Source organism: Hippoglossus hippoglossus, chromosome 13 (genome assembly GCF_009819705.1).
Source record: "Hippoglossus hippoglossus isolate fHipHip1 chromosome 13, fHipHip1.pri, whole genome shotgun sequence".
NCBI lineage: Eukaryota > Metazoa > Chordata > Actinopteri > Pleuronectiformes > Pleuronectidae > Hippoglossus > Hippoglossus hippoglossus.
In genome coordinates, this window is record NC_047163.1 from 1,959,781 (window position 1) to 1,979,084 (window position 19,304).

At 45.7% G+C, this 19,304-nt stretch overlaps 2 protein-coding genes and 1 non-coding gene across 5 annotated transcripts in view; 1 reads left to right on the forward strand and 2 right to left on the reverse strand.

Annotated features, from left to right (window-relative positions):
- LOC117773272 (spectrin beta chain, non-erythrocytic 1-like) overlaps positions 1-19,304 on the reverse strand; it is a 750,817-nt gene that overhangs the window by 86,387 nt on the left and 645,126 nt on the right. The gene's annotated exons all lie outside the window — the stretch shown is intronic.
- rsf1a (remodeling and spacing factor 1a) lies at positions 1,987-14,930 on the reverse strand. Of its 3 annotated transcripts, none has more exons than XM_034605051.1 (18): positions 14,732-14,930; positions 12,121-12,212; positions 11,876-11,968; positions 11,289-11,494; positions 10,892-11,016; positions 10,299-10,406; positions 8,086-9,511; positions 7,781-7,958; positions 7,483-7,692; positions 7,138-7,242; positions 6,539-6,618; positions 6,357-6,405; positions 5,869-5,975; positions 5,535-5,599; positions 5,173-5,350; positions 4,692-4,921; positions 3,420-3,617; positions 1,987-3,079 (listed from the first exon to the last, which is right to left on the reverse strand). In XM_034605051.1, exons 1-18 carry the CDS (start codon positions 14,883-14,885, stop codon positions 2,262-2,264), a joined length of 4,422 nt encoding a protein of 1,473 aa, XP_034460942.1. In that variant the 5' UTR covers positions 14,886-14,930; the 3' UTR covers positions 1,987-2,261. The 3 variants fall into 3 exon arrangements, with proteins under 3 accessions (XP_034460942.1, XP_034460941.1, XP_034460940.1); XM_034605050.1 differs by having other exon boundaries at positions 5,173-5,347; positions 7,781-7,982; XM_034605049.1 differs by having other exon boundaries at positions 1,988-3,079; positions 7,781-7,982.
- Positions 18,711-18,874, forward strand: LOC117773500. The gene has a single exon (XR_004615929.1). It is a non-coding gene; the product is annotated as a U1 spliceosomal RNA (small nuclear RNA).

The window sequence follows — 19,304 nt, forward strand, 5'->3', positions numbered from 1 at the left end:
TGTTTTATTTCTCACATATTAATAAACCTTAGAGGTCTGATAAAGACAAAAGGAGCAGAGTTTAGACAGAGAGAAGAAAGAGAAACATCTGGAATCAGGTTGAAAACTTTAGGTTCACGTGAAGCAGAATAAAACTCTTTCAAAGCCTCGACAGCGACGTGAGAGAAATTCTTCCAGCTCCGGTCGGAGCAGTGAACCGCGACAGGCTGGTGTGAGGCGACCGGCTGACAAAAGAAAAGGTTCAGTTTGTTTGGTGACTGACGTTCATCTTCCTCCCCTGAGCCTCAATCAAAAAAATAAAGCTTTGTTCCTTCTTTAAAAACTCGGGGGGTAGGAAATGTTTAAAAACCTCTGAACATGTACAACACAGGCTGAAGAAGAGCAGCGGCTCTCTGGAAACATTCTGGGACTGTTCTGTTTAAACCGGCGACGGCACAAAGTCTCAACACACAGATGAAGATGTGCGTCCGTCCGCACTCGTCCATCCACCACAGCAGCATCTCAACTCCTCTCCTTCATATAGAAAATATAACACTATATTTTACAAGAGGACTAAGAACAGAACATCTATTATCTTACAAGGAACAGGCAAAGTATGTACAGCAAACATGTCCCGCCACAACACGTGGACCAACGAGCCACCAGTCTGAAACCCAACACTGGGACGGTCGGGGGAAACGTCCTGGATCCACAAGGGGTCTGAAGTGGATCTGAAGTGGATCTGAAGTGGATCTGAAGTGGATCCAGTGTTTCAGCTCAACTTGGTTTAGTATCTTTGAACGAGTTTAAATGACTGGATCCTCCAAAGTCTGGATTTAACAAGTATTTCTAAATCTCAGATGTATGAGACACGTGGATGCTACAGTGACAGTCAGACTCTTGTGTTCAGATTTAACCGTGAATTTGAAAAAGTCTGATATATTATTATATGAGTTCATCTGGGCCACAACTAAGAATTCATTGGATTTTTGCAGATCATTTTATCGAATAATCAAATTAAAGTTTCGCTTGGGAAATTTCATAAAATAAAAGGTGAACATTTCCTTTCACCATAAAACTGAAATAAAAATGCTCACTGGGAAATGTTTCTGTTAATGAAATGATGGACTGATGGATTATCAATATGGATCGTGATCGACTGATCAGTGAATTAATGTGTCAGCTCGAACATGAACCATCGTCCGTCCTTTCAGTTCAACACGTCCTGACTGGTTTCACTGGACAAAGGTCTGATGGTTTCTGTCGTTTCCTGTCGACCACATTAAATCTTGGGGTCGTGATCGTGTCCAGGATCCAAGAGAAGCATCGTGTCAATGGTTCTGGTTTGATTTTGGCAGGTTTGAGATTTGCTCCTTTAAGCCAAAACAACTGATTTAAAACACGAGCGACTTTGTGTCAACGTGATTTAAAGATGATTGACAGCCCGTGCAGACAGCGAACGATTTAGATTCTTGTTAGAACCATGAACCTTCAGGATACTGGCTCATTCTTAGGAAACAGTGAAAACCCTGTTGTGTGAGTTGTCGTCTCGCCTCCCGACCCAAAGTGTTCAGCTTGACACTGGCCCTCTTCTGGGTGGCTGGTTATTAAGTGCTATGAGAATGATGAAGTGCTAAGAATGAGGTACACCACATACTCCCCCAACGGGATGAAACCGCCATCGTCCCGTCACATGGACCCAACAGAAAGTCGCCCGTAACTCAGAGCCCTGGGAAATGGTCACAACGACCTGCGGCCTCGCTCGAGTGCGTCCACGGACGCTCCGGCTGCTGCCGGTCCCGCTGCGACGCTCCGGCTGCTGCCGGTCCCGCTGCGACGCTGCGACGCTCCGGCTGCTGCCGGTCCCGCTGCGACGCTCCGGCTGCTGCCGGTCCCGCTGCGACGCTCCGGCTGCGACGCTCCGGCTGCTGCCGGTCCCGCTGCGACGCTCCGGCTGCTGCCGGTCCCGCTGCTGCCGGTCCCGCTGCTGCCGGTCCCGCTGCGACGCTGCGACGCTGCGCTGGTCCAGCTACGTTCTGCCGGACGTGAGGATGAGCGTGAGAGTGTACTCATGAGTGTCTGTTGCGAGGTACAGCACGTGATGGTGGACAGCACTCGACCACGATACAACAGTGAGGAGGAGACGGGGGGAGCAAAGAGGAGGAGCAGAGGGGAGGGAGGTGGAGGGAGGTGGTGTTTCAGAGGTGGGTTGTGGGTGAAAGGCCTGACAGTAAAAAAAGAAACTGAAAGAAATAAGCGAGCGTTATTCACACAAACAGCCATCATGACTGCGGACTGTTCTGGACAGAGTTTAATGAGTCTGTCTGGCCCCCCTCCTCCTCCTCCTTTTCTTCCTCCTCCTCCTCCTCCTCCTCCTCCTGGTCTGGAAGGAAGGGGCCGTTGAGCTTGCCCTGCTGGCCTGAAGCTTCACTGTCCCTGGGTACTGTGGGACTTCCATCCCCGGGCTTCACTGGGCCTCTGGAGGTCCGATGTATGTTTGACGGAGACAAGCTACGGCCCCTCCCCTTTTCCTGAGCTTCGCTGTCCGACCTCCTCTCGACTGCTGAAGACTTTTTGGTCGTCACCTTCTGTCTCCCCTCCTCTTCCTCTTCCTCTTCCTCTTCTTCCTCCTCCTCCTCCTTCTTATCATCATCATCATCCGAGTCGATGCGGTTGAGTCTTTTGCGGACGGGACGATCCTCTTCCGATGACGACTCAGACTCCTCAGACTCCTCCTCGTCGTCATCGTCCGTCGAAGGCCGTCGTTTCTTCAGCATCTGAGCGAGTCGCCGGCGCCGCTGCTCTGACAGAATCTCTCTCCTCTTTCCTCTGCCCATCTTCTCCATGTCCTCCTCTTCTCTGTCTGTCCTCTTTAATCTCCTCCGCTTGTCCTCCTCCTTCTCCAGCAGTTTCCTTTTCAGCCGCCTCCCTCTCTCTCTGTCGTCTTCCTTGTCTCGGTGTCTCCTCCGCTTTTCCTTCATCCTGTTCCTCCACTGGTCTTTCTCCTCCTTTCTCCTCCTGTTCACCCTCCGTCTCTGGTCATCTTCGTCTTCGTCTTCATAATCCTCCTCGTCCCCGGAGTCTCTGGAAGAACGCGACACTGGAGGGGAAGCAAAGAGGAGGGATTAACTGGGTGGAATAAATCATTACTGCACATCATTAACTTTCAGATCTCATTTCCAGGATTTATTCATGGTTTGTTCAGAAGATTATTTCTCTTATGGTTTTGTGGAAATGTTCAATCCTCCTCCACATGAATCACACCTGAAGGGAAACAGTCGGTTTCCTCGACTGAATGTGATGGAAGTTGTTGTTGATGCTCAGAACGTTTAGTAAAAAATCAGAGACATGAATATTTAAAGAAATGTGACAGAAGTTTGTATTTTGACCTCAAATTAAAAGTGATGAGGAAACTGTGTGTGTTGCCAGCGGCGACTGACCATCGCTGAAGTCGCTGGAGAGATGCTCCTTGCGCGGCCGCCCGCGGGGTTTGACCTTGTTCTTGCTGGCGGAGGCCTTGGAGTTGTCCGACGACTCGGACGTCTCGCGGTAGTTGACCTGCTGCCGCTGGCCGCGCCTCAGGCCCCGCCTCTTTTTATCAGCATCACTGTCGGACATGTCACTGTACTGATCGGAGTCTAGAGAGACGGAGAGAGAGACGGAGACGGAGAGAGAGACGGAGAGAGAGAGAGAGAGAGAGAGAGAGAGAGAGAGAGAGAGAGAGAGAGAGAGAGAGAGAGAGAGGGAGAGAGAGAGACGGAGAGAGAGAGACGGAGAGAGAGAGAGACGGAGAGAGAGAGACGGAGAGAGAGAGACGGAGAGAGAGACGGAGAGAGAGAGACGGAGAGAGAGACGGAGAGAGAGAGAGAGAGAGAGACGGAGAGAGAGAGAGAGAGAGAGAGACGGAGAGAGAGAGAGAGAGAGAGAGACGGAGAGAGAGAGAGAGAGAGAGAGACGGAGAGAGAGAGAGAGAGAGAGAGAGAGGGAGAGAGAGAGACGGAGAGAGAGACGGAGAGAGAGAGACGGAGAGAGAGACGGAGAGAGAGAGACGGAGAGAGAGACAGAGAGAGAGAGAGAGACGGAGAGAGAGACGGAGAGAGAGAGAGAGACGGAGAGAGAGAGACGGAGAGAGAGACGGAGAGAGAGACAGAGAGAGAGAGAGAGAGAGAGACGGAGAGAGAGACGGAGAGAGAGAGAGAGAGAGAGAGAGAGAGAGAGAGAGAGAGAGAGAGAGAGAGAGACGGAGAGAGAGAGAGAGACGGAGAGAGAGAGAGAGAGAGAGAGAGACGGAGAGAGAGAGAGAGAGACGGAGAGAGAGACGGAGAGAGAGAGACGGAGAGAGAGAGAGAGAGAGAGAGAGAGAGAGAGACGGAGAGAGAGACGGAGAGAGAGAGAGAGAGAGAGAGAGAGAGAGAGAGAGAGAGAGACGGAGAGAGAGAGACGGAGGAAATTCATCAAGAGACAAAGCAAAGACATTCTCTGGATTCAGGTTCTCACATGTGAGGATTTGCTCTTTTCTTTGTTTTATATTATGAACTGAAAATTGATTATTTTGTAATTCTAGAAGCTTGAAAATTATTTTAAGTCACAACCAGAATTCTTTTTAAATATTGAGAACATATGAAATGTTTTTAATTAACTTAACTTCAATTGGTGAACTCTGCAGTTTTAACACCTTACAGCCTGGCAGTCTCCCCTACTCGTGCACTCACCCATTTCTTCTTCAGTTTCTTCCTCCTCTTCCTCGGAGGAGTGTCTCCGCCGCCGCCTCTGTCGTTTCCTCCCCCTGCGCTGGGTCTTGCTGGGTCGTTGTTTGGGCACCCCTCTCAACGGCCGCTTGGGGCGGGTCGCACTGTCCCAGCTGCCCACCTCGCTGCCGGCATCTTCATCTTCCTCCTCATCGTCATCTGCCCCCGATGCACCGAATTCTTCATCCTCAGAGCTGGAAGTGGAAGAGGAGGATAATTAATAAAGCGACTAAAGTGAACTTGAAAAAAGTTTGAACAGAGTGTGTGTGTGTGTGTGTGAGTGTGAGTGTGAGAGAGAGAGAGAGAGAGAGAGTGTGAGTGTGAGTGTGAGTGTGAGTGTGTCTCTCTGTGAGTGTGTGTGTGTCTCTCTGTGAGTGTGTGTGTCTCTCTGTGAGTGTGTGTGTCTCTCTGTGAGTGTGTGTGTCTCTCTGTGAGTGTGTGTTACCTGTTGCTGAGCATGAACTCATCCTCACTCTCTGCTGCCGTGCTGTCGCTCTCCAGGTCGTTCAGCCTCCTCTTCTTCCTGCTCCTGACAGAATGAGCTTGGCTTCTGATTGGCCGCTGGCTCTCCTTCCTGTCCTCTGATAGGATGGGAGTGATGTCTTTGCTGCGCTCGGTTCCTACTGTAGAAAAATCCAAGTTAACTCAACCACAACACAAAGGATCAAACAGCAAACATTTTAAAAAATACATAAAATCAAATGACAAGAATAAAAGTCACAGAGACAGAAGACAAACTGTCTCTGTGACGCTGCAGTTCACAGAGACAGAAGACAATCTGTCTCTGTGACGCTGCAGTTCACTCACCGGCACAGAGGTCAGTGATGTCTTCCTCGATAGCCTCATCGATCGCATCGTCAAAGTCGTCAAACCTGAAACACACGTGACACAGATGTAGATTCACTGAGATTCACCATAATGAGATTCTTAATCCAAATTTGAGGAGAAATTATGTTTAAACTATGATTAAACTTAATCAGTCACATGTTAAAAGGACGTCAGACTGCAGCCAATGTGCAAAAACTCTTCTAAACTATAGACAATCAATAGATGTTATTCTGTAGAATGAATCCAGAAGGTTTAATATAGAAATGTAAGAAGAGAGATCAATGAAGCTTCTTCAGGAGCCCCCCCCCCTCACCTGTAGCTGATGTGTTTCCTGGTTCTTGTCGATCTTCGGCCCAGATTTTTACTCTTTTTGGGGTCTTTCTTCTTTGTGGACTTCTCTTCCTCCTCCCCGTCTCCCTCCTAAAATTGTAATAAAGAGATATTTTTAAAATATTAAATTTCCAGTTCAGGTTCTCTTTGTTTCGCTGGATGAATCCGTTTAATCAATTTGTTTCTTAGAGCCGTCTCATGAGGCATGAAACCGCTAATTTCCTGTCACAGTTACAACAGCATGAAAACAAAACGTGAGTGAAACCACATTTCATTTTGACCTTTAGAACAACTCAACATACCAGAGTTCTGGTGACTCCTTCTTTAACGCTGGAAATATCTCAAATCTAATAGAACAATAAACTGCACAAAAGCTAAATTATGTGTTAATGCATTTACAGCTAATTCTGTTTAAAGTGACATAAATATTATTATGATAAAGCTGTGATGTGGTAAAAACCGTTTACTCACAGGAATGATGTTCTCCACACTGATTCCCACATACACCAGACGCTCTCTCCTGGACAGACGGAGACAGACGAGGGTCAATATCCACGTTATTGTTATTATTATTAGTGCACGTGTGTGTATATATGTGTGTATATGTGTGTGTGTATATATGTGTGTATATGTGTGTGTGTGTGTGTGTGTACCTCCTCTCTGCTCTGTCTTTTTTCTTCAGGGCACTGTCCAGATTCAGCAGATGCTCCTCCAGTTTCTCACACAACAGTTTCTGAAGGGTAAAAAACAAACAACACAATTCATTAGGTCGGGTATCGCCACCGATTCCGAATCACAAGGTCTCGACTCGATTTCCGATTGAAATATCAATTGTGCAGCGGTGGTCCGTAGTGGAAACCCTGTATTTTCTGTTTGCATTGGACAAATTGAATTTATGTTGTTTATTAAGGTGGACTACCGTGGTTTATGTCCAATTTTAAACAAAAAACATCTGAAAACTTTGGTATTTCTTAATTAAATTAGTGGAGAAAGGCAAAAAAACAATAACCAGACGAATCGTAAATAACGACAAAACATTTTCATAGTTTTACAGTTTGATCACACACACACACACACACACACACACACACACACACACACACACACACACACACACACACACACACACACACACACACACACACACACACACACACACACACACACACACACACACACACACACACACACACGCACGCACGCACGCACGCACGCACGCACGCACGCACGCACGCACGCACGCACAGCTTACATGTTGACAGGGCGGACAGAACCACTCTCCATCTGGAATCAACATGAGCGGTGGACGCAGACAGGCGGTGTGGTATCCACTGTCACAAGAGTCACACAACAGGATCTGAGAACACACAAGTCAATGCGTTAAACAACACATAAATAATAAAGCCATAACATTGCTTCATTATGTATTTACTTGAGCCTTCATAATAAATGTGTGCAAGGAGTTTATCAATCGTCATTAAACAACAGATATGAAGAAATGACAGTTTTGATAAGTCATTTATTAAGTCGTTAATCCTGAAAATGATACCAGAGCTCAGATGTGTCTAAATACGTCTGTAGGAGTCTCGGTTGTTACCAGTTCAGGATGGTTGGGCAGGCCACAGTGACTACAGGCATCCTCACTGGGAATCTCCTCTGATTTACAAGATTCTTCTGAGTCGCTCCCTCCCTCGCTCTCCTCATCTTCTCGTTTCGTCCCTCTGTCCTCCACCTCCGTCCCCTCATTCAGCTTACGTCTCTTCGAACGGATGTTGGACCATCGGGGGCGTCGATGCCTCCGTTTGCCCTGAAAATGCAACAGAGGAAAAGAAATTGTCAAACAGAAAAACACAAGTTGTTAAATTCACTCTCACAGGACACTTTTAGATGATTACCCTTCGTTTTCTAATTTGCCCAGCCACTTCTGCTTTTATGGCTTTCTTTGTAGCTGAGCTCTGCTCCTCTTCTTCCTCTTCTTCCTCCTCCTCCTCCTCTTCTTCCCTTGTTCTGGAGGCCAGTGCCTGTTTTTTTTGTGGTTTCTTCCTCTGGCTCTCCGCCACCTTCGAGCTCGGCCTGCAGGTTGGCAAAGCAGATGATCTTCAAGAAAAAAGGTGTCCGAATCAAACCAGCTGTATCCGACATTACAATGGGCAAAGAATATATTCTCTTATCCTATATTTTTAATAACTTCCAGACGTACCTGCAAATCCTGGTTGATCTCCTCAGCTGCCTCCCTTCGTCTTGGGCCTCCTGCTCCCTCTCTTTCTCCCCCTCTTTTCCACCTTTCCTTAACTTGTTTCTCCTGTGAGGAGGAATCTTAATCTTCAGCCTGATTCCTTCTTTCTGGAGTTCGGAGGATGCCTCCTCCAGGGGACCCTGCTTCCCCTCTGACCGCAGCCCAGTGTCCTTAACCCTGACCTGGGCAGCCAGCTCATCATTGACCCCATCTCCCTGGGGGTCCAGGTGGTCATTTTCATCTCTCTGTTCAACTTTTAGAGGAGGAACGGCGCCCCCTGATTCTGCCTCCATCTTCCCCAAAGCGCTCTTACTCTTTTCATTGTAATCCTTACTTCCTTCCTCTGCCCCAGACACTTCTCCTCTCCTCCCCTCCCTCTCGTCCACGTCATCATCTTTCTGGTGAAGACTGCTGGGCCCACTTTCTGTCCCCTTCTCCGATGGTTCCTCTGTTGCTTTTTTGCACAGGTCTTCTGTCGTCTGTCTCTTGGGTTCCTCTGTGGACTGAGACAGTGAAGAAATGCTAACAGCATCCACTTCTCTCTCCACAGCTTTAGGGGCTTGATCAGACTTTGAAGATGTCATTAGCAGCTTCTCGGGTGTTTGAGCCTCCTTTGCCACAAGAAGAGGGAGAGTGGAGGCTGCTGAGGCCGACGTGTCACCTTCAACAGGTCCCTTCCTCACCAGCACTGACTGCCGGCTCACCTCCCGCTCTTCCTCCACAACTCTGGAGCTCCAGTGGTCTACACTTGGCCCGTTTGGTTCCTGTTGCTCAGCGCCAGGGGCTCTGTGACGCTCGGACGGACTGCGGATGACCCCTATATGACCTATTACACCGACTTGACCTATGACCCCTATGACTCCATTCTGTCCGTCTTTGTGAGGCAGGAGCACAGACGCTCTCCCATTCGTCAGTTCTTGCTTCGCTGCACTGACCACTAACTGCTGCTGTTGTGGCATAGAGGGACCACAAGGGGGTGCTACTGAGTTAAGTAACTTCCCCTCTCTTCTGTCCTTGCTCTGGATCACTGAGGGGTTACAAACAATAATACTGCTGCTGCTGTTGTTAAGGTGGCTGCTCTGGTAGCTCTCTGCGAGCTTCAGCTCCCTCTTCTTCAGTGGTATCTTTGCCTGCTGGTTGCTCCTGACAACAGCCCGCCCAGCCTCCTCTTCCTTGTTAACTTCCTGTTTTATCACAGTCGTGCCTGGTGCCATTACAACCGACACAGCGTTTTTGGGGGCGTCGGATTCCCTGGATTCAGATTTGACAATGGTGGTGATGGTGCTGACCCGATTATCGAACACAGGGGGTTTGTGGTCCGTCGTCTTTTCTTTTACCTCAGCGTCTGTGTTCTCCCCCTCTATTGACTGCATCTGCTCCTCCTTTAGCTCTGCAAAACAGAAAATTACTAAATAAATAAACATCTAGAGACAGTAATCATGACAGGGACAGAAGAATAGAAGATCCACTGGCATAAAGGAAACTTGTTTTATATGAGAATCAAATCAAAACGCATAATGTTTGTTTCCTACCAGCCACTTGACCTGCTTAACAACTACTCTCCTTGTATCTGGCCAGCACCGGTTTGCTCCTGTCAAACTGACAATTGAACAAGGTGGTGCGCACTGCATTGGCAATCAGCAGGTGTGTTCGGACACCACGAGAGGAAACAGACTACAAAAGAAAACTAAAGAAAGGCCCAAAGATTCTTGAGGTCCAGTCCCACCCAGCTAACTGGCTTTTTAATTTTCACTGGTATACTCAGAAGAACATTAAAAGGGTAAAGACAAGAACAAGCAGATTCCAGAATAGAACTTATCCCAAAGCTGTCACTCTTGATCTATAGCACTGCAGGAGACACAGTAGGTTTAGATGTTTAGACGTTAGATGTCATTTCTTACTGTGCACTTCATCTAGTGGGTCGTTGCTGCTGATTATCACCGTAGGTGCTGGTTTCATATCTAAATCATTTTATACGTTCAACCAGTGTATTTTCAGTGTGGCTGTATTTTTTTCTCTTCAAGAAAAATTCCATCAGCTTCACTAATATGGCAATAAGATATTGAATCTTGAAGCTTGCATTTTAAAGATAAGAAAAACTAAACTGCCGGGTGTCAACAGCAGCTGTGCTTCCCTTCCCACAATTTCCTAGGAGTATATTTATTTAATCCCTGTACCTGGTATGAGGGGTTTCTCTTCCTTTATGGGGTCAAGCGTCTTGCTCTCAGCGGGTTCCTCTGTGGTCTTGGAGGGTTCTGGGTCAGTGCTTCCTATTACCTCATCCCCTAAACCATCAGGACAAACACACACAAATGAAACAGTGTTGTGGTGAACATTTTTTCAAAGGTTACTGATACTGTGGCTACGGAGGAAGTACAGGAAATGAAGTGTGATAATGGACTTTTCAGTTTTAATTTTTCTCTCTGGTCTTTAAAGAATGTCCCAGTTTTTAGAAAAATCTGCTTTTTGAGCTGCAGTTCTTTGAAATGTTCAGCACAGTTATGGGACTTGGCTAAATGTAATTAAGATCAGATTTTACAATAAAAGCCTTTTCCACTAACTGTTTAATGTCAGTTATATACATTTTGAGATGTTATTTCTTTTTACTTTGAGATATCTTGGCTCTTAGTTTTATCTTCTGTCATAAAAACATAGAATTTTGACTGATATGAAGGAGAAGATGCTGAAAACAGCCTCTTTACATATTTTCTCTGCATTATACAGTATGAAATGATCAATAACACACACGCCCTGTATCTGCTGAACATACCTGCACCTTTCTCTGTGGGGCTGTTGCTCCTGGATCCAGCCTGGTTCTGGTCCTGCTCCTGATTCAGGGCTGGACTGATCTGAGCCTTCAACAGGTCCAGAGCTTCAGCCAGATCGTTACGAGTCCTGACAACACAGATTGGACAAGAGGCTCAAACCCGATAGAGAACAACAAAGAAGAATTGGAATAGATGTACAGCAGAATGAGGTGGACGGATAAGGCACTGCAGTGTATCTTCTTGCACAGACAGATAATTCACTTTCAGAAGTGTAGAGGAGACTACTTTAATGTCACCCTAAGACAAGGTTGGTGCATACATTTGCATATTTTTTGCAAACAGAGAAACGATAACAGCTTCAGACTGGTGCCACCTGTCGAGACCACAGTAGTACTGTACCTGACAATGCACTGCCAGGTGGATCCGTCCAGATCGTCCTGCTCCTCCGTGTACAGCCGGATGTTCTGCTCGTGGTCGAACTGAAGCCAGTACATCAGGCCCTGTTGGTCCCGACCGATCGGCTGCAGACGCATCTTCTCTGGGTCCTCCTCATTAATCGCCATCTTGAACTTCAGGTTGTCATCAAACTGACACTCGCACAGATACTGAGAGGAGGAGGAGGGAAGAGAAGAAGGAAAGAGGTGATCAAGAGAAGGTGACTGTAGTTGCAGAAGTTTCACCCTCACTAGATACATTAACTGTGTCTTAAATCTGAGCCTGCATTTGAAGACCAATTGTGTTACAGCAGCGTGACGAGAGTTTCCCATTTCGTAGGCTTCTTCACATGCAGCCAACAAATGCATCTTTCCACCCCCGAGAAATGAAAGCTCTAATCCTCTATGAAAATCCTCTGTAGACCAGCCAGTTTCATTTCGGTTCAGCCTTGTGAGTCAATGCGGCCCACAAAGACTAACTACTTCATGGACTGTGTAGAGCGCGTCAACACTGAATTAAGTAAAAAGCTATTAAGTAAAAACTGGTCGTACTTTTAGGATGCTCGACTTGCACTCCATGGACATATCCTGGTAGCCCTTCTGTTCCAGCTCCCACGCCCAAGTACTGTTCAGCTCCTGGCAAACCTACAGGAAACAATGATTAGATATGGTCACCATATACAAGCCTGTTTCCACAAGTTCTCTGTCTAATTAAATATTTTCTCATATCAGAAGGTGAGGGCGGTAAAGTTAGTGAGACACACATCACAAACACGTACAGTACAAACAGGCCTCACCTTAGCCAGGTACTTCTCCCAGCGGTCTGTCGTTACAGACCTCCCAAGTTTTCTGAGCAGCTTCACGTGAAGCTCCACGAGGGGTTTAGGGACTAAAAAACAAACATGAACACACACGGTGATTAGAAACATAATACTTTTTAATTTTATAATACTATAATCATTTTCAAACGCAACTTCAAGTATTCATTCAGACTTGAACCGGTTGTTTCTGGGACTTATGGGCGAATTTAGCAGATTTTAAATGCATCCTGACGAGCACCAACAGGATGCGCACTACAATGGGTGTTTAATATGCACTACCCAGTGTACTTACTGCTTTCACATTTATTTTCATATGTTTCACATCAGGAGGGGGCTTGATTTACACTCAGCTGTCAGTTTATTGGGAACACCAAGCTGACACTAATGCAGTCTAACACAACTGTCCTGCAAAAAAAATATATTCTCCAAGTCTTTAATATTCTGGTTTTGTTGAGACTGTGTTAAAATGGTGTTGATTCACTTCATGATCATTTTGCAGGATGCAGCCTGTCGTGCGATTGAGTTGTGTCGTGTTCATGTTGACAGGTGTCCCTTTGTTTTGTCCAAACCATTCAAATTAATGAGCTTTTCAACAGACACACCTCTTTGTGTAATGTAATACAGATGAACAGCAGCACAAACTAGTCTCCAACATGATCACACAGTTGAAACAACACCTGTTTAACAGTTTGAACAAAAACCCAGCTGCCCGTCCATCTGGAACTCTCCCCAAACAAACCAGAGACCGCACTGAACTGTGCACTATTCAAAACCCTTTTCAGAACAGCATTTACCTTACATTTCAATGTGTGATTATGATGTGTATTTTATATTTATTTCCTTTTATCTGCAACCCTGAAAAATGTCTGAGCTTTGTTAAAAACACTATACATCCTTCCTTTATCTATACTGCTTATCCTTTGAGAGTCGGGGGGGGGGGGGGTTGGAGCCAATACCAGCTGACGTTGGACTTGGGCGAGAGGCAGAGTTCACTCTGGAAGAATCGCCAGCGCATCACAGTTCCAACACGAGGGGACAAACTACCTTCACTCTCACTCTCACAGTCAAAGAGAGTCTCCAATTAACCTGACCCCCATCTGCATGTGTTTGGACTGTGAGAAGAAGCTGGAGAAACCCCCCACAAACACAGGGAGAACATGCAGACTACAGACTACAGAGAAATAAGCCAAACGGGGATTCACACCAGGAACCTTCCTGGTGTGAGGCAACTAACCGCGGCATCACGATGTGTAATTTTGATTATTGTTATTATTAATATAGGACTCGGCTGATGCATATTAACCATGTGTGACTAATAAAGCTCTGTCCCCTTGTTGTCATGAGTCTGTTGTGACTCTTTTCTGTTTTCAAGAAGTCACAAAAATCCCACGGACTTTAAACACAACCACAGAAAACAGACTAATATGAGACGTTTAAGGACCACCTCAATTTGAAGGAAATTCCAGTTTCACAGTAATTGTTTTCACATCATCAGAGAACACGTCGTTAAACAGAATTCAATCTTTGCCAATTTAGAAATATCAGATAGATTTAACATTAAACTAGATTCTAAATACTGACCTGATGTGTTTCCCTTCATTGTATTTAGGATACAGATATTAGAATTACAATTAGAACTGACGGTGATGGAAACTAACAAACTAATAAGCAAGATACCGACACGACAGCTTCCGGTGAGAAACATATATATTTTTTATAAATAAAGTTTTAAATCAACCGCAGTTCTTTGTTTTTGTTCTTTAATTAAAAGTTGACGAAAAAGATTAATGCTAACTAGCTAGCAACCGGAGTTTCCTACTGCGCCTGCGCAAACATGACAGCCACTCTACCACAAATATAAATAAATAATAAATGAACAGTCACAGTTTTTAACTGAAATCTCCTGTTCCGTCACAAACACGGGTCGAAATGACAAGAGGACGTTTCCGTGGACATCAGTCGAGCCGCGGACACAGCGGACACTGATGTCCCCTCAGTCCGGCTGCCAGTGAGGCAAGGCCGGGGACAAATTACACCTGACAACAGTCCGGAGCTGGAGCTCGCTGCCCGGCTGTGTGTGTGTGGTCGCCCCGGTGCTGCTGCTGCGGCATCGCGGCTCCCGCTACAAGTTAAACAGCCGTGACAACGTTAGCGACGAACCGCCACTCGACTCCGGGCACGACCCCGGTGTACCGAGCTAACCGCCGAGCCCCGCTCCGGGTCCGCTTAACCCCGGTTCAGCAGGGAAACACGGGCCGGAGTGAGCGGGGTTCGGGGGAGACGGGGTTAGCTCCGTGTTAGCAGCTACGTCCCCCCCCTCTGCCTGGATGTTTCCGGGCGAACTTGGACTAAACACGACGGAGAAACACGACTGTGACCCGGGTTAAAATCCCCCACAGCCGGTGAGAAAGTGTAAGAAGCTCGGTGACTCAAGTCCCGGTGTGATGCTGCGGGGCCACACACACACATCCTCCTCCTCCTCCTCCTCCTCCTCATGATGGTGGTGGTGGCCCCCTTCTGCTTCAAGTGTCGCAGCTTTTCCACCACTTCTTCACCGCCTCCACCGCCGCCACCGCCGGCCCCTCACCTGCCGTCGTGTCCCGCAGATACCGCTCCATCTGCGGGAAAGTCATCTCGGGCAGATCCAGCGTCGCTCCGTACCGCTCCAGGAACGAACAGACCTCCGCGAAGCTCGGGCACAGCGCCGGGCCGGAGCTCCTCACCACCGCCGGAGCAGCCATCTTTCCAGGCGGAGAGAAACGGGAGGGGGGGGCTCGCTGCTGGATGCGACTGCGTGTGTGTGTGTGTGAGCGAAATGAATGGAGAGAAGCGGCCACCGGCAGGAAGCTGACCGGGGCGAGCACCGCTGCGACTTCCGAGGAAGACCTTCACACTAAAACCAACTGCTCTGGCTTCCTGAAAACAGGAAATCTGAACATTCAGGATATAAAGTTCTGTGCAAACATTTAAGGCGCGAACAGTTGAGTGTGTATGCTTTCAACAAAGAATAGTTCCATACATATATTTTAAATTTAATTAATTCACAACTTCATACAACATGAGTGAACAGAAATAAAGTAAATATACACATATTGTACATCATACCTGTCTATTCACATATAACACTATTAATAATAATAATAAACTTTTCACAGTTACAAACAATCATATCATACTCAGCAATGCAATAAAAAAGAAGAACATTAAGACAATCAAATTAAAAAACAGGTATATCAAATGTGTACGTCTATTTCAGTATCTTCTTACACATCAAGTAAAGTGCAGTAGTAAAGTAAAGTAAAGCTGGATAAAAATCTACAGATACATAACATTTCTATGAAGACTTTCAGTTCTGTGTTGTTTCTTTTTTAAACACAATGTGATGTTATTATGTTTCATTCTCCCCCATGATGCACATTTCAGGCTTTTGTTTTGGTGACACGTGTTTCCTGTTCCGGTGTCACTGAGCGTAATAAACCGGAGCTTGACGGAGACGTGAGAAGTTGGGAGGACCAGGGAGGCTCCCAGAATGCACCGCGGCACAGCAGCACATCCCTGAGACAGTTTCAAACCAAGATTTGATTTTTCCACAATAAACTGAGCAGCGTCGTTTCGTTTCTCCTCCACAGAAACACACGTGTTTTTAACGATGTGGGATCATATGAGCCCGATTCTTTGTTATTTCATCTCCAATAGTACTTTTCTTCTCTTATTGTATTTTTATACATATTCAGGGTTTTTTGTCACCTATTGGTTGTGTTGTTTTATCTCACAGTGATAAATGTTACATGTTTTACCTGGTGGCTATTTGTGCCAGATCTTGCTCCAAAGTTACAAACAGAAATAATTGTATAATTGTATAAAAAGTAATAATAATAAAAATGATTTAGATAAAAAGAGCTTCACAAATGGACAACATCAAAACAATAACATTTTAAATAGAAATAAACTAGATAAATGATTTAAAGATCAAATTACTTTTGTCTTATTTTGTAACAACAACAGATTTGGCTGGCAGCTTTTATATTGTAATATATTGTTATTTTTTATATTTTGGCAGGATTAATAACTCAGTGTTTCAGCATAATGACAAATCTAAATCGAATTATGAAATAATAGTAATAAAAATATTTTTTTTAATTGTTTTTTGTATTCTTTTTGTTGTGTTTTGCTGTTTTTCTGCTTTGTTTTATTTGATATATAGCTGTGGGGGTTTAGTTTTTTTAACGTAATATACATAAAAACATAACAAAAACTCTACTTTCAGGCACTCTGTGTCAGTGAGATCAAATTTACGAGCTGCATTTGAATGCATCCGTAGAGCTGGAAAATCCGAGCTGTGGATTAATCCGTGAAGAGACCGGAAGTTCGTGTGAGACAGGAACTAGTTTGTTTTGAAACCGGTTTGGAAACTTGTGTGTTTCTTGTTCCAACTTAATCTGGATCCAAACTGTTTCGTCTCCTGAAAACCAGACACAGCTCGAGCTCAAAGCCGCCATGACACTTTACCTGAGCCCGGTGAGTTCAAGTTCATCCACCCGGTGTTTTACAGTAAATCACAACCTGCTGGTGACACTGGAACCAGTTTGAGTTCAGCTGCTGTGAACTTCTGTGGAACTGCTTCTCCTCTCAGATCAGATCACACACTAACCTTCTGTTTTCATTGTGTCGAGTCAGCACAGACGAACAAACACTGATGAAAACATAAACTCCTCAGTCCACCTTTCACTCAGTTACAGTCATGTGTTTGTGTGTCTGTGTTGTGTCTCTGTTTCTTTCAGGTACTCAGATCAGTTGTTTGGCTCCCAGTAACTTATCCTGGAGGACGGCTGCTTGTGTGGACTCGTGCTGTTGGGCAGCCGTGCACACACACTCTCTACCTCTGTGGCTTCACAAGGGACACACACACACACACGCACTCACACAAAGAATTATATAACACAACTTCCACCAGAACAATGACTTCTATGCCGCATTGAAATATTGAGTTCGACAGTTACATTCCCCGCCCCCCCCCCCCCCCCATAGCCTGTCAGTGTGGGGGAGTCTGATATGTTTAGTGACGTTTTGTCCTGTAATAATAAAGAAGTAAAGGATTAAATTTTGCCTTATTTTAAAGCTGTTGGACTTTTATAACAGAGCGATGAGTATTTCCCCTCCTTGTTCCTGCTGATCACGATATGATCGTTGACCTGACACATCTCACTCTTTGTATTCTCTCATCCTTTTGACCAGCGATCCAACCGAAGGCTGTTTTGATTACCCGCTGGTGGAGAAGTTTCTGAGGACGAAGCACGGCTCGTGGGTGATGCTGTGTTACTATCTGTTGCCTGACTCACCCTGGTTTGTGCCTGCGTCCACCTGGGATACTACCTCTGCCTGGCCTGCGTCCCTGACGAGTTCCTGCTTGCCTCTGACCCCAGCACCCCCGACATGGTGCAGTGCAAGCTCGTGGCCGTGGGAGTCTTCTCTTTGCTCAGGTATTTCTTTGTACAGTACAACATAGAAATAGATGGCGATTCATTACCTCTGACAAATAGGTTATCTTTTCATTAATGCTTGTACAGCCAGATTGTAATATTTATGAACTGCCCTTCTCTACATATAAAGCTGCAGTGTGTCTTTGTTTTTCTTTTGTTTCCAGAAAGTTATAATAAATAATGTCAATAATTGAAATATAAACATTCAAAATAAATATAGTTAAAACTAAACATTGTGTTATTTCACTTGTCTGAGTTACTGATAAATTCCTTTAAAATGTCGTGAAATATTTGTGCTTTTATTTCTATAGATATTTTTAAGAGTGTGTACTTTTATTCTGAAATCAAATATGGCATCACTCGATCATCACCACTAGGTGGCAGTATCGCCCAGTGATTTCGGTTTGATGGTGACTGACCGGATGAACACAGAACATCCTCCAGGACAGACACGCTGACAACACACAACACAGACTCACACCAGGACTGTGGCAGACACACTGACAACACACAACACAGACTCACACCAGGACTGTGACGGACACACGTGATGAGAAGAGACTTTTCTAATTCAGACATTTGTTGTAAACATGTTGAAGAGAGTGTTGTTCACACTCCAGGACAGCAGGGGGCAGCAGTCAGGATGTCGGTCACTCACTACCAGTAAACAAAGAAACAGGAAGTGGTTCTATTCAGAGGAGAAAAATGTGCTTTAAGTTTTTTTTAGTTTTTCTTGAATTTCAGATGTGGATCAAACCTCATTTGATTCAGTTTCATTCATCTTTGATTCACTTGAACTGACAGTTGAGCTGTTTTTAGAAGTTAAATGAGATAAAACACACAGTTTTAGTTCAGCCTTTCATATGTAAATACAGCATTGCATGATGGGAGATGTAAGCACGGTTCATCAGATAAAGAGTAAATAATGTCTGTCAGGTGTTGTACTAAACAGTATCGTGTGTATGGAGCTGCTGCTGAGTCCCAGCCCCCTGCAGCCGGTGCTTTAGTGAACGTAGTGATAGTCAGCACCGTCAGTCATGATGGTCTGTGTGTGAGTCAGTCCCCTGTCTGGGACCTGGACAACTCATACTTACCTGGCAGGGGAGACACCATGATCAAGAAGGTGGTTCACCCAGGGCGAGGCTCAGCCATTGCACTTCGGCTGTGCTGACCCCTGCGAATTCCTCAAATGTGGGAATCTCGACTGCAGAATTTGTGGTAGTGGGGGACTGCGTTCGCGCTCTCCCCTGATAAAGTGTCCAAGAGAACAATGAGCTGCTTCCACATGAGAGGAGCTGAGAAGAGGCTCCTCACACAATCAGCTCAGGAACCAGGAGACACATCACATCCACTGAGACTCGTTTCTGCTGCTGCTTCACAGCCTGTTTCCTCTTGTCTGAGCACAACTAACACACACTCACTTTACTTCCTCTTCCATCTCCATTGTTTCCTCCTGCTGAGTTACACACTGAAACATGGACATCACGTGTCCGTCACATTTCATTAGTACAGCTCATATCCACAGTTTGTCTCATGGAGCTTAACAAGGAGCCGCCTCCTCTGTTCTTCACCCTCGACCAGAGAGAGGAAAAACCACCAGAACTCTATGAACAGGGAAATAACGTAGAAAGCTCAGAGTCACATGTGAGGGGTTCGTCTCCCAGGACGGACACAAGAGCC

Bases quoted from the DNA above. Each gene is read 5' to 3' on its own strand.
- rsf1a (XM_034605049.1), bottom strand. From the start codon at position 14,885: ATGGCTGCTCCGGCGGTGGTGAGGAGCTCCGGCCCGGCGCTGTGCCCG. The intron at 11,017-11,288 runs GTACAGTACTAC...CTGTGTTGTCAG, and splicing joins ACCTGGCAGTGCATTGTCAG to GACTCGTAACGATCTGGCTG. The intron at 5,976-6,356 runs GTGAGTAAACGG...TTACAATTTTAG, and splicing joins GTGTGGAGAACATCATTCCT to GAGGGAGACGGGGAGGAGGA.